The 18,567-nt window shown below is 39.4% G+C and overlaps 1 protein-coding gene across 3 annotated transcripts in view; it reads left to right on the top strand.

Annotated features, from left to right (window-relative positions):
* Nucleotides 1-17,755, top strand: part of ITGB6 (integrin subunit beta 6) — a 74,136-nt gene extending 56,381 nt beyond the window's left edge. For all 3 annotated transcript variants that reach the window (XM_021702732.1, XM_044913310.1, XM_044913309.1), the window contains 3 exons: nucleotides 4,504-4,623; nucleotides 10,116-10,282; nucleotides 16,438-17,755. In XM_021702732.1, coding sequence (XP_021558407.1) covers nucleotides 4,504-4,623; nucleotides 10,116-10,282; nucleotides 16,438-16,536 — 386 coding nt within the window. In that variant the 3' untranslated portion in view covers nucleotides 16,537-17,755. The remainder of the gene's footprint in view (nucleotides 1-4,503; nucleotides 4,624-10,115; nucleotides 10,283-16,437) is intronic.
* The last annotated feature ends 812 nt before the right edge of the window (nucleotides 17,756-18,567 follow it).

Here is an 18,567-nt window from a genome sequence, read left to right as displayed (position 1 = left end):
TCTCAAATATTTAAATTGGTTGTATTTTGGCTGGGAAGCCCACTTAAAAAATAATTTGTGAAGAAGATGACTAGCTCCTCCTCAAGGGACAATCTAGGGGGATTTGTTCTTCCAGCGTCCCAAACTCTGCATTCTCAGGCAGCTCCGGTGGACCTGCTGCTCTACACGCTTTAGAGAAGGGACCAAGACGTATCTCAGGCAAAGTGCAATAATCAAGACAATGTATGACACTCTAGGATATGTGTCTTGAAGAGACAGAAATAGAATAGAGAAATTAATCCATTTCCAAAGTGGAATAAGTTAGTGGCATTTATATTGTTTTGAAAATCACGTACATTGTTTCAAAATTGAGATTTCTGACAGTGCACAGTTGAATAACCCCATATGGAGGAACATGATTAGTGCTCATAAGACCCCTCAGTTGTGCCTTTCTGGTGACTAAAGATAGATATGCCAAATAACCATAAATTGGGCAAGATGGTGTGTACCTTACACTAATACTGAAAGTAGGATGCGGTAAAATCACTGAGGAAAGTAGCATTTGTGGACTGGCCACATTAGTAACTAGCTCAAAGTCAGTGCATATCCTCGGGCTTCATTTCATGGCAAACAGTTGAGATATTTACCAAGTGTTTCTAAGAAATGCCTAAAAATTGCAGAAAATGTCCTGCAAATGACTAGAACTCCATTCACAGGCAGCATGGGAAAGTAATGTGCTGAGGGGGAAAAAGAGTAAACCTTGGAAACATGGTAAGTCCTGAACAGAGAGTTACTATAGTTAAATACATAGTTTTCTGAGTAGATTATCATTAATGCTTGGATTTGAGAGGAATAATAGGTCTCAAGGGGCATTAAAAATATTTGCATATTTTTTTAACATTTTATTTATTCATTTGAGACACGGAGATACAGAGAAAGAGAGAGCATGAGCAGGGGGAGAGGCAAAGGGAGAGGGAGAAGCAGGCTTCCCGCGGAGCAGGGAGCCCGATATGGGGCTCTATCTCAGGACTCCTGGATCATGACCTGAGCCGAAGGCAGACCCTTAACTGACTGAGCCATTCAGACGCCCCTTGCATTATTCTTTTGTGTAAATGGGTAAATTATCTTCAAAACAGGGGAATACAACTATTTCTAACTGAGAAACTGAAAATAATAACTGGATTCCTAATACCATTTAAAGCACTAACCTTGTTGAATTTGAGAGAAAAAATATATTTGTCAGCCTATGAATTAAAAAGTCACTTTCCAATGAGGATTTTTATAAGTTCTATTTCAAGTTACTCACCCAGTTATGACATTGATCACATCATCTTGGAATTATCACCACATATTTGCTCTTGCATAGGGGCTTTTATCAGCTCATCCTTCCCCCAACAAGCACATGGAGAGTAAAGTAAAATAGCATAACTTTATAATCCAAAGACATTATTCCTCAACTGCTGTGGAGACTTGCATGAGCATCTCTAAAGATACGTGGTTTAACTTCACTCATTCCATTTTGCTGAAAGTCACTTTTTATTTTATTTTATTTTATTTTTTTAAAGATTTTATTTATTTATTTGAGAGAGAGAATGAGATAGAGAGCATGAGAGGGGGGAGGGTCAGAGAGAGAGGCAGACTCCCTGCTGAGCAGGGAGCCCGACGTGGGACTCGATCCCGGGACTCCAGGATCATGACCTGAGCCGAAGGCAGTCGCTTAACCAACTGAGCCGCCCAGGCGCCCCTGAAAGTCACTTTTTAATTTACCCCAACACTCATGTACTCAGAGCATTGTTGCTCAAAGTGTGTTCCATGGAACACTAGTTCTGAAAGTGCTGGATGGTTATATCAGTTTGGGAAATGGGAAGCTAAGCTTTTTGTTTATTTCACAGGACTCCTGAAAAATTATGCACATTACATTAAATGTGCGTTGTGAATTTTCAGGAGCGGCAAAAGGAAGAATTAGAGTAGGGAAGGATTCCCGAACTTACTTGACCACAGAACCCTTTCTTTTCCTTGGGAAACTGTTCCCCTGAGAACTCCTGACTCGTCCCCAGAGCACAGATCTTTAAATGCATAGTTGTCTTAATTCAGTGGTGCATGCACATAGTTTATATTTCTGTATCCTTCCGGGACCTTCCTGGATGCTGGCCTCCTTACCGCCCCGCCTTCTCACATTTCTTCCTTTTCTAAGTATAATTTCATGGACTGCCTGAGATCTTATTTTCATCGTATTATTCTAGGGCAGCCCTGCTGGCACTCATAAAGGAGGGTAAAAAAGAAAGGTCCATTCCTTAATGAACAACAAAAGAAAACCTTAGCGGCTCACTATGCAAATCTCCAGCCCAAGCTGGACCCTTTCATTGCACATTCAATAATACCATTTTAATACCCAAACAAGACAAAACTGGCTAAATCTAGAGTCCTAACAGTCATGGAAAGGAGTGGTGAAGTAATTAAAGCTAGAAGGGAGTCATGACTCAAAGGTCATATTAACAGTTTCATGAAAACTTAAATAATCCTGGTGAAGTAAATTAAGCCTCTCTGTACTTCAGTGTAGCTATTTAAAAGAAAATAAAAAAGCAGGATTAATATTACTGAAAGGAGTGTTATAAGCTATTTGTGTATTTTCTACCTGAGAATAAGATGTTCCAGTAAGTAAGCTTGAGAGGAACAGAGTGGGTGTGCACTGTCATGGCCAGTGGGGGGGGGGGGCAGGGGGAGGCTGGAATCTCACCAACAAGAAAAGGCATTATTTTCCAAGACTTCATGAATCCTAGTTAATTGGAGCAGTGTGGTAGGAGGACATGTGGTAAAGACCATCTAAAAAATGACCAAAGTATGAGTTATATATGCAGTCTTATTGCATGACATAACGCACAAAATAACACAAATATCACTAATCAACTGTTGCCCAGAGGTTCCTGGATGTCATAATCTGATCACCTTATTAAAAATACTGTTAAACAACTCACTAAAATACAAGCTCCTGTGCATACCACTGCCCTCTCAAATCGGATACCCAGGAGGGTCCCTGGAATCTTTATTGGAAGAAAAAATCCCAGGTGATTTAGATGATCATAAACATTTTGGAATGACCAGATGAGAATGATTTAGAATTAGATTTCCTAATAGTCCTAGGTAAATAGGTGCTTCTAATGGATTCAAAAGCAATTTCTTCACTTAAATCTATCATCTGAAATCCTATCCAAAATGTGAAGTGTTTTACTAGTCCCTTTTTTCATAGATAGTACAGACATCCTTCTCACAGACCCTGACATGAGGTTTTTATCTTATAAATTAAATGCAAAAAAAAAAAATTTAACATTTTCCTTTCTGTGGCTAGGGCATTGTTGAACAAAAAATAGCATATTATTTACTTTTTCTTTGTTAGAATCAAAGGAGCACATATAGATTCTATTTTATTAAAACTTTTATTTTTAAGCTAATGAGAAAAGTTATAGGTCTAGCAAGAGTATGTCCAAGATTATCTAGGACAGTCCCAGTTTCAATATTCTGACCCACTGTGTCATAATACACTAATATTGGATCATATGTCAAAATTATAGGTTAAAAGCAAATAGTTGTTCTAGTTACAGGTTTCTGAAAAACAATTTGGTTTCCGGAAAAAGTGTAACCGTATCATTACAAAGTCTCCAACTTAGAAGATAGGAGAATTTTAAGCAGGTTTGTTTTGTTTTGTTTTTTAATTTGGACAATGCTACAGAATTCTGGCATAGGTAGCAGGCCGCTGAAAATTCTGAAAATTGTATTAACATCTCAGATTGACCATTTTACTATATTTTTGATTCCTGTAGTGACATTCATTTTCTGTCTCTTGAATATGCTCAATAAGAAAACATTTCTATTTGAAAAAGATCTGAGGAAAACTGGGTTATGTTTGTTTGTTTGTTAATTAACAAAGGGGCTATACTGAATGGTAGGCCAACTGTCCACTGGGTTCCTTTTAATCTGGGGTTTACTTTCATCCTCCTAGTCCCTGAGTACATAATACTTCAATGTCCACTTCCTGATATTAATTGATATTTACTGTTGTGACAATACATGGCCAGCAATCTTGACTGTGGGAAAGGCCCCCTTAGAAATATCAGTATCAGTTTGGGCTGTGTAGTCTTTTTCTGAAATGTAATCTAGGCTTCCTCCCAGATGCTCTCAGCCAAGAGGAACATACAGCCCCCTCATTACCACAATCAGGGCCCTTCTATTCCCAAAACAACTAGGCATACGTGCCTTCAAGTACTTTAACTCTTTTGAAATCCTGCCCCCCATCAGTTTCATAAGTGCATTTGATGGTCAGTCCTGATTGACCACACCTGGAACTGTTCTTCTGGAACATGAGAAGAAACTAAAACTTCAGGTGGTGGGAAAAATCCTATGTCTTTTCTATTCCTATTCTGCAGTGTTGAAAATTCCTATTTGCATATTAAAACAATACCACCTTGCTTTAAAAATAATCTCATTTGGAATCTCATTTAATCTAATGAATGACTCCTTTATCTGCAGATTTTTCAAAGGATAGTTCTGTTCCCTGTTCTCTGCAAGGAGAAAATGAATGTCTTATTACATTCCTAATAACTACAGATAATGAAGGGAAAAGCATCATTCACAGCATCAGTGAGAAAGGTGGGTGGCATGCCTTCCATTGTCAATGGTAAGTGATACTACATGGGAGAGGAGGAAACAACCAGAAAGATACTTGGGGTAGCTAGCTTTCCAGGAAAGACATTTCCAGAGTTTTGATAGAGTGCTTCTACATTCCCAGTGATTGAAATATACCTGTTGAAAGGTTTGATGTGTTCCAATGTCTCTTCCTTAACCCGCATAACAAGATATATTTGTACCAAACATTATCACCTCAAAAGCTGGCTGATGGTTTATACAAAGATGGACTGATTAAATCCAATATAAGCAGAAGGTATATCTTTAGGAAAGGCTAGCAGTGGGGAGCATAACAGTCTAATAGAATGAGATTTGCATCAAGCAAACCTTGGCTCAAATCCTGCTTCTGCCACTTAATAGCTGCTTGACATTCTGGAAGATACTTGCCTCTGAGTCTCTATTTCCTCATCTGTAAAATGGGAAAAATAATAGTACCTTCTTCTAAGGGTTGACCCAGGGATTAAATAGAATAATGCATATAAAACATGTGCCAGTTCATAACCTACAGTAATGGGTCACTGAGTCAAAAAAGACACGAAGCAGCAGGTGAGGAAGGAAGTGATCTATACATACAAAGAGTCCATTGCTTCTGTGGGTTTTCATCCATACCAACTCATGGAGTTTGCTTGGGACTTGGGAAGCTCTCAAATAAAAATCTCATCTTTAGCGAAGGAGGGAGAGAAATTTATATTAGGTAGGAAAGAAAATAGTGGAAAAGGTACTTTTGTTGAGAAGTTTTAAATTTTAGTATCAGACTCACCTGGGGAGCTTGTTAAAATGCCTGCATCCTGTGCATCTTTTTTTTTTTTTTAAGATTTTATTTATTTGACAGAGAGAGACACAGCGAGAGAGGGAACACAAGCAGGGGGAGTGGGAGAGGGAGACGCAGGCTTCCCGCCGAGCAGGGAGCCCGATGCGGGGCTCGATCCCAGGACCCTGGGACCATGACCTGAGCCGAAGGCAGACGCTTAACCATCTGAGCCACCCAGGCGCCCCTGAACTCTATTTTTTTAAAGAGTTTGTTTATTTGACTGAGAGAGAGCAGCGAGAGAGGGAACACAAGCAGGGGGACTGGGAGAGGGAGAAGCAGGCTGCCCGCCGAGCAGGGAGCCCGATGCGGGGCTCGATCCCAGGACCCTGGGATCAGGACCCGAGCCGAAGGCAGACGCTTAACGACTGAGCCACCCAGGTGCCCCCTGCATCCTGTGCATCCTGAGTCAGCAGGTGTGATGTGTGACCCAGGACTCTGCATTTTTTTTGAGGGAGAGAGAGAGAGAGAGAGAGAGAGCAAGCCCGAGTGGGGCAAGGAGGGAGGAGCAGAGGGAGAGGGAGAAGCAGACTCCCTGCTGAGCAGGAAGCCTGCTGGATCCCAGGACCCCGAGATCAGGACCTGAGCCGAAGGCAGACACTTAACTGAGCCACCCAGGCGCCCCAAGGACTCTGCATTTTACTACTACTCTGCAACAGATAGCTTCAAGACCTCCCTGGCTGTGTTCTTAGATATTCACAGGTGCCTCTTTTCTGTTTTCAATTAATGATGTGTTCCTAAATCTTTCTGGCAGAAATGACAGCTGCATTAAATCAGATCTCTCCAGACACTGTCAGCAACCTCCTCCTCCTCCCGCAAAAAGCTTGGAGCCTGGTTCTGCCCCAGACAATAGCAGCAAGGGCAGGCTAGCAGGGAGATGTGTTTTGTTGTGTGTGCTTGCTTATCAGTGTGCCAACAAAATATTAAGTTCTGAATTTAAAGCCAAGAATATCAAACTGCCATCACTAAAGAGTGTAAAAACCAAAGCAATACCAAAGTAACCAAAAAGTAAGTGCACGACATTATAAACCAACCAAGAAAATATTATTAGAAAAATACCACATATTTTAATATTGATTCCATTGGGAAAATGAGTTCCAAACAACAAAAATGAACTTCCAGAACTGTTCTTAATTCAGGGGCTTTTGCATCTGGTTGGTTTTACTTTTTTTATTTTTATTTTTGTGTGTGCGTGAGAGAGAGAAACATGCTTTTAGCTGATAAGGGCATCCTTGTTACTGAACTATTGGTTGTTTTTTGTTTGTATGTTCTGATGCTTCCACACAATCTGAGAGGCCATCCTGAAAGCACTCAGACTCCCTGATGACTTTTTATTAGGGCTTTTTATTCTCCCTGTGCTTTTGTAGTAGGGAAAAGTGAGGGGAAAATTACCTTCCTGAGGAGTTAGCTGACAGCTACAAGGATGCTTCTCCCTGGCAAATACTCCTGTTCCTAGGTAGGCCCCAAGCTTCAAGGGGCCCTGAAGATAGAGCCTGTCCTGGAATCTGTAGGCCCTTCTCAGAGCACTAAGACCAGAGAATCCCAGGGCAGCCCTTCAGACGCCAGGATAGGAAGGAGGAAGTGAAGGCTAAGGATTTCCACGGTCCTACCAACCAATTTCAAAAGAAACCAAGTGAACAGTCACCATCAGGGTGTGTGTGGTTGTAGGGAGAGCTTTGCTCGTCTTTTTTCTTACACCTGGAACAGTTTTCAGAGGAGAAGAGCCACATTAGTTAGAGCCAGAGTCAAGGAATGACAGTCGGGAGGTTTCCTGGCAGGGAGGTAGGTGTGGATATTATACCACAGGTCCCAAAGTGGAGGTGCCAGGCCCTTGAAGTCTTGAGGATAGAAAAGGAGGAAGAGTATAGTTGTTGTAATAATAATAATAGTAGTAGTGGTAGCTGCTCCCATTTATTGAGCCCTTACTAATGCCATATGCCAGGTATCATTCTATATGTTTGACATGCGTTAATTCTTTTAGCACCCTCCATATAACAACGCCGTAGAGCCAGTACTGCTATTATTTCCATTTTACAGATAAGGAAATTGAGGCAAAAAGAAGTTACAAACTGTGTTAGTTGTGGCAGTAACTAAGGACCGCTGCGGGCCGGGGAAACCTGGCCGGCGGGCTTGCAGCTTGTGCTTTTAACCACTGCACCACACTGCCTCCCACTGGCTGTGGGATCATAATAAATACCTGGCTCCTGGAAGCGTGTTCGGTCAGCAGCAATAGACATGTTATTACGCAAACCACATACGTCATTTTCAATTTTCTAGTAACCCCGCTAAAAAGTAAAAATCCGGTGACATGGATTTTAGTAATGTTTTATTCAATCCCTCCTATCCAAAATATTGTTATTTAGCATGTGATCAATAGAGAAATTATTGAGATGCTTCGTTTTTTTCCATACTAAGTCTTCACAGTCAATATGTATTTTATACTTACCACACAACCTAATTCAGAAAAGTCACATTTCTGCGCTCCATAGCCGCCCGTGACAGAGCTGGCAGATTGGCAGCTCGGGCCCTCAGGACCTGAGAACTAGCTGGCACTGGCCAGGACTCGACAGGCAACAGGACAATGGCCCTCTTCTCCCACCTAGAAATATGTCTTCAGTCTGAGCATCTCAGGAAATACTAAAGAGAGTATAAACAGTGGGCATTTCTATTGTGTAATACCTGCTCTGGTACTTGGGCCACAATCTTTTCTTGAGAACTGTAGACTATCTTAATGTATAATGTATTCCCAATGTATAAATGTATAATGACTCTAAGTTCCAAAAAAATTATCTCTGCCGCGCCATGCCTGCCTGTTCCTCCTTTATTTATTCTCTAGGGGAGAGCCCTCCTAATTCACGTTCTGGCTGCAGGGTCTTAGTGGGCTTCATTTTGCTTTCCGCAAGAACATGCTACGCTCCACCCCAGACATTTTGTAGTCAAGGATGTAGCCAGTATATATTCTCACTGACACACGCCTGCTGCTTTTTTGCAGGACTGTTGCTAACCTCTTAGAAGCAGCCACGGTTCATTTGTTATGCTGGAAGCAGTCTTTAGATCTTCATACTACAGTAACTACTTCATTAGCTCCTTTACTTATTTCTGCATAATCTCCTTACATGGCTTTTTTAATCCAAAGAACAAAAGTGTGTGAGGCCAGCCATCATGCTGTTATGGGGTCATTAGTCCTGCTCAAATTCAGATCAGTTATAGATCCTCACCTTGAAAGCAGCATGACTAGTCCTGTGTATATAACTCTCCTTATTAAATATCTAAAAGCAATAAGAGTTAGGATAAACTAACCATGATTCATTTCCTCCCCAGATACCACAGATTTGCCTCACTTCTTGCATAAGGAGGCAGATATTTAATGATAATTTTTATGTGGGATTTTTTTTCTCATGAAAGAAAGGGGAGAGCTTAATTATAATGTTTCATTAAGAAATGTATCATCTCCCAGGCATATTGCAAGATTTATTAGTCATTCTGCTGTCAGTGAGGGAAGGCACTGTATAATTGTGAAATTATATTAATATCATCAATAGAGTCAAAATAACATTTCATAGAATGTTCAAGTTGAAAGGACTATACAGAACATCTAGTTTCCCAAACTTCCCTGAAGATAAGAATCCCTTGGGATACTGTTAATAATAAAAAAATCTGTGGCTCCATCTAAGACCCACTGAAGCAGAATCTCTGGGGAAGGATCTAGGAAGCTGTGAGTTTAATAAGCATGAGCACCTGAGCTCAGTCTTATCCTCAGGGAAGTTAAGGGAATGCTGAAGTGCCACATCTTTGTTTGATGGTTGAGGATCCTGGGGCTCAGAGAGATCATGGGACCTATTGTATATCAGACAGCTACTATGTATCAGATGGGAATTGAACCCACCGCTCCTGACCCCAGTCCAGGAACTTTCCAGGACACCAGAGCACTGCATTAATGTTAAAATAAAACTAAAAGCCATCATTGTCTTCTGTCTATAAAAAAAAAAAAAAAAGCAGCAAGCAGTAAACTTCTTAGGATGGTAGGTTTTATATAAGTTTGAATATAATCTCCTAGACAGTTCATGTTTCAAGGAAATCCATTAAAAAGTAATATCGTGTGTGTGAATGAGCACACATACACACATTTCATTTCTATTCTATCATGTACCCAGAAGAGACCATTTTTAGTCATTAAACTGCAGTCTTTTTCATGGTCCTTTCTATATTCCATGTGTATTAATCCTCATTCTTGGATTCTAACTCTTTTTGAGTCAGCCATTCAAGTACATATCCATTTGCCTTAAATAACCAAACTCTAACTTTTGTTCTCCTTTGTAGGAATAGGGCTATCCTTCAACAAGTAACTCATTTTTTTTAATGCAGCAAAATAAAACACGTTACTATTTTCCTTCTACTGGAAAAAAAATAAGGTTGGAAAATTTAATGAGAAATATTTTCTCTACATCACAAGATTAATTATGCCATCTTTTTTTTTTTTAAGTTAAGTTTTTAAGGCTCCATGCTGGGAGCCCCAGGGCTTGAACTCACGACCCTGAGATCAAGACCTGAGCTAAGACCCAGAGCCAGACACTCAACCAACTGAGCCATCCAGACACCCCAATTATACCATCTTCTTAATATAATTTTCTTTCTTTTAATATAACAGACTGTCCAAAGCCCCCAAACATTCCCATGATTATGTTGGGGGTTTCACTGGCTATTCTTCTCATTGGGCTCGTCCTACTGTGCATTTGGAAGCTGCTGGTGTCATTTCATGATCGTAAAGAAGTTGCCAAATTTGAAGCAGAACGGTCGAAGGCCAAGTGGCAAACGGTATGTAAACCCTTAGGGGCTATTCCTTGTCCAGGGAAGAAAGTGACTTGTGGAAGAGATAGATGTCAGCTTTCTTCTGCTCTATAACAGAGAATGAGAATGTCATGTTCTTTCCCTACCCCTCTCACTATGTCCCTAACAGCTATGATTTATTTTCTGCTTTGAGGACAAAGGAACCTCTGTCCATTATCTGGGACCTAGATAGTGCGCAGAGCATGCATTTGTCTCTCAGTGTAGTGGGGATTTGTCCCACTCTGAAGAGTCTCATGAAACTCCTTATATAGCTGCTTAGGGACATCAAGGAAATACATTTAATCTTCATCACCAGCAGGATCATTCAGGCCCCATTTGATAAAGCATAGCTGCTGTATCTAAACACAACCATAAATCGGTTGTATTATAGCCAATGGAATAAGGTTCATGAGTTAGTATGGCAGTTCGTGCCAATTTTCATAGAAATACTCATTACTTATAATAGATTACAATGCCAAGTCGAGAAGACTTTAAATGCCATCTAGTTAGTTCTTCTGAATAACAAATTTTAAACAGCTACCTGAAAAATACCTAAAAAGTGTCAACCTTTAAATATGTGTACTCAATAGATATAATTTATGTGTCTCCTCTTCACAGTAGACAAACACAAAACAGGACTCCAATTTTCTGTGTTTCTTTTCCACAGGACAGATAATTACATTTCTAGAGGGCCATAGAAACAATTTCATGGTTTTAATTTCATCTTTCTATCTCTAATAGTGTGCCCAGCTCTCTAATAGCAATTATCTTACATTGCTGATTCTAAAAAGGGTGATTTCACTGGAGAAAATACAGAAAAACACCATGTTCCTTTGGGTTCATCTGCCCAAATAAATTGACGTTAACACTTTTTTTCTCTAAGTATATAGTGATATCTCCAATTCTTAAAGCAAATGGAATTTCTGTTTTGGATAAGTTTATCTTGATGAGGAATGTCTATACCTTGTGCAGTTATTTTGAAGTAACCCTAACATATGGTGCAGGACAATGGACAATGAAAATTTTCATCTACCTCATCTTCCTTTTAAAAATGCCTTTAGACGTTGGGGCGCCTGGGTGGCTCAGTCGTTAAGCGTCTGCCTTCAGCTCAGGTCGTGATCCCAGAGTCCTGGGATCGAGCCCCACATCGGGCTCCCTGCTCCGCGGGGAAGCCTGCTTCTCCCTCTCCTACTCCCCCTGCTTGTGTTCCCTCTCTCACTATGTCTCTCTCTGTCAAATAAATAAATAAAATCTTTAAAAATAATGCCTTTAGACGCAACAAGGAAATTCAATGCATGGATCTTGTTTTGATTCTGATTTGAACAGTCCAACTGTAAAAATACGTTTCTTGGACAACTGGAAGAAGGATAATATAGACTGGATATTAGAATGATAGCAAGGAATTATGATTAATTTGATTAGGTAAGATAATGGCATGATGACTTTGCTAGAAAAAATCCATATTTTGGAGTGAAAGGAAGTGAAGATTAGGTTTGCTTTGAAAAAATTCAGCCAAAAGAGAGGAGGATAGTGAAGCGAGTGTGGCAAAATCTTGATAATTGTTGAATCTGGGTGATGGGTCTTACAGAGGTTTGTTATACAGCTTTCCTCTTATGTATGTATGAATTTTTCATAATTAAATAAAACCCCTTAGGAAAGTAAATTTGGATTTGCAATGAAGATATAATATACCCATACCTAACAAGGTCAAATGTAACCTGATAGGTTAGTTTGGTGACTTAGAACATAGTATTATGAGGCTAAAGTGTTGGGTCAGTTAACTTCACCAGATCCCCTGGCCTAGATATTTTTAACTCTCACCAGCTGCCAAGCAAATGCCTGGCAATAGTCAATAAGGACAATCAGGCAAAAGAATATGGTTAAGTTGGCACAAAGAACCACGTGGCAGCAGTTGGTTGAACAATGCCAGTCCTGTGAAGTAGTCTGAATAATCCCATTTTCAGTGTAAGGAAACTGAGGCTCAGAGGTTAAGAGACTTCCCAAACAATTGGTCATGGTGGAGCTGAAAACCTAACTGCAGCCTCTTCCAAGCATAGCCTTGACCCTCCTAGAAATAATAAGCAGGTGTTCTGCAAACAAGTACTTGGGCAATGATATGATGTGTATCTACTAACCAGCACATTTTAATGTTCTCATACAGAAGCATGAATACTGACAAATGATTAATATCTTTAAAGTAACATTTTAATTAACAGTTAAATTCCCCAAAACATGCATTGTTTTCCCTCAGGATGTAGAACATGACTGAAATTCAAATGCCGAATTTTACTGTTTCTTCATCTAAAATGGAACAAAAATACACATTAAACAGATAAAATCATAAATGAAAAATATTATTGCCTTGTTAAATTGAGTTTCCTTGAATAATAAATATTTGATGTTCTTGACTAGATAATAACTGGGTAATAATTATGCACTTGGATGCAAAAGAGGTTTAATTCAAATAACTCAATTCAAATTTCACTAATATATACTATTGAAAAAAAATGTTAGTGCATCCATTTTTGGGGTCCTCAATTTGATTCCATTTTTTATCTAAAAACCTATTTCTTCTTGAAGAACTGAATTTGACTGGTCTTCACACCCCAGGGGACCTCCAGAGTTGGTAGGGGTAGTTGGGTCTACTGACCTGTAGATCTCCATTGGACTCCAAAGGTGACAGAGCTCAGGACAAGAAAGAGCTTTGTTTCTTGCCTCTTGAAACATTTCATCATAGCCATAAAGAAAGGTTACCTTTTATTATACTTTTAAAAATAACCTCCCCATCCATATTCTTTATGAAAACACAAAGGAAAGGTATTTAAATTCATCTTTGATTAGACATTTTTTTCTAGGATGACAAGTCATTAACTAGAGGCAAAAAATGTTCAGTCTGACATTTCTTACAGTCATGGATTGATTTTGTACTGTGCTAAGCAAATCAGGTCTGCATTTGTCAGTTAGGCAATCATTAAGAGAACTGTGGGTCATGACAGAGAGCTTTCTTATTACCACTTTTTCAAGCTCCAAAAATGTGCCACTGCATTTACAGAATCTACAGCCTAAATTAGCACCCCTGGACTCCTGGGGAAATCAGCCTGGTCACCTCAGATCAGTGGGGGAAACTGAAACTTGTCTAAATAGTGAAAGAGCTCAGACTCATCTGAAATGGAGATCCAAGCCTGTGTCTCAGCTGGAAATCCTCTGTAGAGAAGTTGCCCCCCCCACCACATAGCCCTAGAGGAGGCAGAACTAGACATTGCCACACTTTTTCCTGCCAACAAAACCTGCTTTGAGCTTAGTCTCCTGAGTTTTGATCATCAGCTGAGGGCAGGAAACACAACTGCCTCCCAGCAATATATACTTGCTCTTTCTCCACCCTTAAAGTCCCACCTTACCCTCCTACTATGGTCTGCTTCATCCATCACCCCCTATTAGCATGCCCAGGCCCTACAACTAGCTTTGCAAGAGATGCCCCCAAATATTATAGACCTGAATAAAGTTGCTTCAAAATACAGAATGAAAACTGCACAATCAAAATTAATATTCAACTAAATGTCTACAAAATAACATCATGTCAATTGCAACTTAAGTCACCTCCTTTATAGTGCATATAAATTATACTTAGTGTAGAACGTGGGTGCATTTTAATATGCTTATTTACATATTTATTTGAGAGAGAGAGGGAGACAGCATGAGGAGAGGGGCAGAGGGGGGAGAGAATCCCAAGCGGACTCTGTGCTGAGCACAGAGCCCAACGCGGGGCTATATCTCAGAACCCTGAGATCTTGACCTGAGCTGAAACCAGGAGTTGGACACTCAACTGACTGAGCCACCTAGATGCCCTGCATTTTAATGTTTGACATGATATGGGATGGGGCCCACAAAAGTGTTCCTGGTCCTATGAAGATCTAAGCTGGCCCTGCTCACAGCCCGTTTACTCTTCAGAGTATTTTTTTCTCTCCATAAGACTCCCTCTTCCTTCAGGACAATGCTTCATTTATCATCCCCAGCCTGCACTTATTTTTGCCATTTTTCCTCTTCAATTGAGTCCTTTATTTTTTCTGTAACCAACTTAAATTTAATAGCTTGTAGTCTTTTTTTTTTTAACTTTATAGAACTCATACATGATTTTTGTTTCCAAATGAGACTCCACCTGCATCTAAGACCACATCAGTTGGCCCTTCACTCTCCAAATTCCAAGTTCTTATGGCAGCAGGACTAAATAAGGACTGGAGGGTCCTCAGAATTATCCAGGTTGACTTCAGGAGTAGAAGCAGTATGGTGACTTGGCCTTCACTCATCACCCACCACCAAGGAGTCTCTTTTCTGTTTGCCCTCATTACTGAGATAGCATCTCTCTCTGAAGGCACATGAACAAAGGTAACATGTTACTCAGTCAGAGGTCAGGCCACTGGCTCTGGGCAACATAGAACAGGCACAGGTGTGATTCTTCCTCACGGTAAAGACACTGCAGCAAATCCAAGAGTGACAAGTGGGGAGATGCCCAGGTTTTTCAGTTTCATTCAGTTCTTTCAAGAACTGAGAGACATGTACTGGGAAAGCAAATACAATTGTAGTTTTGAAATCTATGTCTAGAACTTGCTGCCATCTCTACAATTCATGAGATAAGGAGACCAATACAAGATTTAGTAATTTGGAAGGTACCTGGTGGTACCTAGACTTCATACACAAGCAGAAGTGGGCTTAGAAATAATGGGTTAGCCTGGTGATGGGTATTAAAGAGGGCACGTTCTGCATGGAGCACTGGGTGTTATACGCAAACAATGAATCATGGGACACTACATCAAAAACTAATGATGTAATGTATGGTGATTAACATAACATAAAAAAAAAAAGAAAGAAATGTTGAATGTGAAAGCTCCGGGGGAAAGTATCTTTCTAACCCCCTCCATAACTTAAAGAAAAGGAAATTCCAAATGTGAAGAAGAGGTATAAATAAGAACTAATAAGAAGAGGCAGCATTTACTGAGCACTCAGTATATGCCGGGGTCTGTGCTAAAGAGTATGTTATTTCATGGATGAAGTAGGCACTTTGGTAATGCCTCCTGTGGGTGAGGACACCATGATTTGGAATTATTTAAGTAGGTCATATGGTGGGACTGGGTTTGAACCCAGGCTGTCTGACATCAGCACCTATGTGGTCAACCTTGGAAAGTGGAAGAGAAGAAACTGCTCTTTACCCAGACATCTTGAGCCTGCCTGGAGCAATTCAACCAAAGGAGAGATATTGGAGGATCAAGCTTGTTGTTTCTTTAAACACCTACAGAGACTTGGTCCTGCTTGTCCTGGTGATGGCTCCTAGAAACACATCTACAGCCTGAGGAGCACAGCTGAATTATCCAGACAATGGCACAAATCCTCTACACTGCCCCAAGGGCAAAGCCACCTTGCCCAACCCACCTTGGGACCTGTACATCTTCCTGAGCCCTGTGGCCCACACACTAGTGCCTCGTGACTCTGTGCTCCACACACTGCTATTCTCTAGTAAGCGAATGCCACCACATTCTTTTACCATCTAGAGCAGTGTTCACTGTCCTAGGGATCTTTCCTTGCTTCTCCCAAGCAGCTAGGTGTTTCTCCTGAATTTTGATCTCATTTTAGCAAGATTATCGGTGCCCTTGTGTGATGCCTCCCACCAGCAACACATCTCTTAAAGGCAGATACTATGTCATTCATCTTTGTTTGCTTCTACAAGTTCACTTTTCCCATTTTTTATGTTTTTTACTTTATATTTCATTTTGGGACCACCTATTGGTTCATTCTATTCATTCAGTAAATACTGGGTGCCTGCTGTTGGCTAGGCACTTCTTTCAGCTCTGGTAAAACCGCAGTGAACAAAACAGCCAAAGACTTGTTTTCTATCCATCAATTAGTATGTTTCCAAACAGGGTAAGATTTTTATGATACATATAAGGCACTGGTTCTACATACTAAAAAATTAAATGGAGATGTATAAATTTTAAAATGCTAAGAGTATGATTAATCAAAATTATTCATATGGCTTCCAAGCTTGAGCCTGACTCTCTTCTAGTTTGTTATGGACAATGAAATTATTTAAATATATTAAAACCATGTTATAATAGGTACATACTTTCATTCAAACCTTTTTTTTTTTTTAGGGAACCAATCCACTCTACAGAGGCTCCACCAGTACCTTTAAAAATGTAACCTATAAACACAGGGAAAAACAAAAGATGGACCTTTCCACAGATGGATAGAACTACTTCATGCATGAAAAAAGTCTGCTTCACTGATATGAAATGTTAATGCACTATTTAATTTTTCTTTTTTTTTGTTGCTTCAAAACGAGGTGGGTTTAAGATAATAATAGGTCATCTGGAGATCAGTCACTGTCTGTATAAGGCTAGAGACTGTGTTGGCAGGTTCAAAATAATCAGGAAGAGAAGTATCTTTAGCAAAAGGGTGACTTTGGGGATCATTGAGGAATACTAACTGTTGTATTAATGCCTCAAAAAATCATCAAAATGACACATGGGGGCCTGATTTGCATTTGAAAAATGTTTGAAATTAGAATCTCATTTGTTGCAGGAATATAGCTACCTGAAGTCTTTGTCTCAGCAAAATCACAAAGTCCATATGCTCACATTAAATAATCACACTTGTGAATTAATTCTAAACTTTTAGTAAATCTGCCCTTTCCTAAAGGTGGATTCTTTTAAAAATCTAGAAGAAATGAGATACTGACTTTTACTTCAACTGAGACAATGCAGTTCTTCTAAAGATGTCCCAAATGTAGTAAGTGTTAATAATTTCTGTGGATTTGCATGTACCTAAAAGTCAGGTACACAAGTAAGTATAAGAATAAGAAGTAATTTCTAAATTAGAAAGTTAAAAAAATAAATTAGAAAGTTACCAGTAAAAACAAAATATCTAGTCTATTATTTAGATTATTTTTAATTACCTGAAGAAGAAATTTCTACACTCAGTTTCCCTCCTGACCCTGAGTTTTCAAACCACTACTTCTCCCATATTTCTCAATTTATTTTACTTAGTTTCATAGTCATCTAAACCCTGGAAATATCATATGAAAGTTTTAATTTCTTGTTAAAAATTACTTTAAATGGTTAGATAGTTTAATCAAAAAAAGCTCCAATAATGCAAAAGGAACATGGGTTAAACAGAGTAACATTTTAAGTGGCTTTGAAGCAAACACATCAAGAGTACAGTCTCTCATGAGTAATAGGCTTTCTATCTATATGTTTCCATTTATATAACCTAACTTGCACATTTCATGTGCAACATGGTGAATATGCATTCGTGTATTTACTTTAAAAAGTAACATTTTACTTGCAAACTACATGTGGATAATTAAGGATCCATAGGTTGATTGAGGAGATGGACTCTGTAGAATATTATCTCCTATTAGTTCGGCTTCACGGAGCACTGTCCTCTTATTTGATAAGGAAGCTAAGCCTCAGAGAGTGAGTAGAAGAACTGGTCCAGCATCTAATCTTCCAACTCCAAGCTATTTCTTCTCCCCACAGTATGAGACTAAGTCTTTTGTCCATTAAATGATGGAAAGATTTGGTTGGTTAAGTGATAACTATCATTTGTTTAAAAATGTCCCGAGACGAAAATAGCAATTAAACTACTGGAGCAGAGGTGAGGTCTTGTACTTTGGTGCAGTGTTTATTACCTTTGAGTAAATTGTAGTGTGAAACATTTTACTAGGTGAATAGTTCATTATGTAATGGAGGTTTCAAATGTATCCATTGAGTTGGCACAGGTAATCTATGATAAGTTTCTTCAATTCTACCGTATAGATCTGTACACATTTGATCACTTGGAGACTTATTTCTTTTCTTATTTCTAAGTAACTCAGGTAAATCAGACACTTGGGGAATACACAGCTATACTAAAAGAATTACTAAATAATCACATTGGACACCTGAATGGCAGAGGTACCCTCTGTGTTCCTGACTGAAGCCCAGGGTCTGGGGAAAATCTACAGCAACAAGGAAGTTGCGTTGGTGATGACACAACAGTAGTATTCAGCTCTACACGTGATATTTCTTACTATTACTAGAATGGGATTCTAGAAAATATGAATTTCCTTTGTGTATATATTGGGGAAGGTAGAGAAGAATCTGCTATTTCTCTGAATACTGTTTTGACCCAAGGCTGGACCTTGAAAAGGCCAAAACATTAACAGTAGTACTTCTGTTCACTGAAGAGTTATATTACATGAAGATAAATGGGTTTTTTGTAAGTTGTTTTACTGTATTTTG

This window comes from Neomonachus schauinslandi, chromosome 3 (assembly GCF_002201575.2).
Source record: "Neomonachus schauinslandi chromosome 3, ASM220157v2, whole genome shotgun sequence".
In the NCBI taxonomy this organism is placed as follows: Eukaryota; Metazoa; Chordata; class Mammalia; order Carnivora; family Phocidae; genus Neomonachus; species Neomonachus schauinslandi.
The sequence above is the reverse complement of the archived record's forward strand: the minus strand, read 5'-3'. Positions and strand labels throughout refer to the sequence as shown.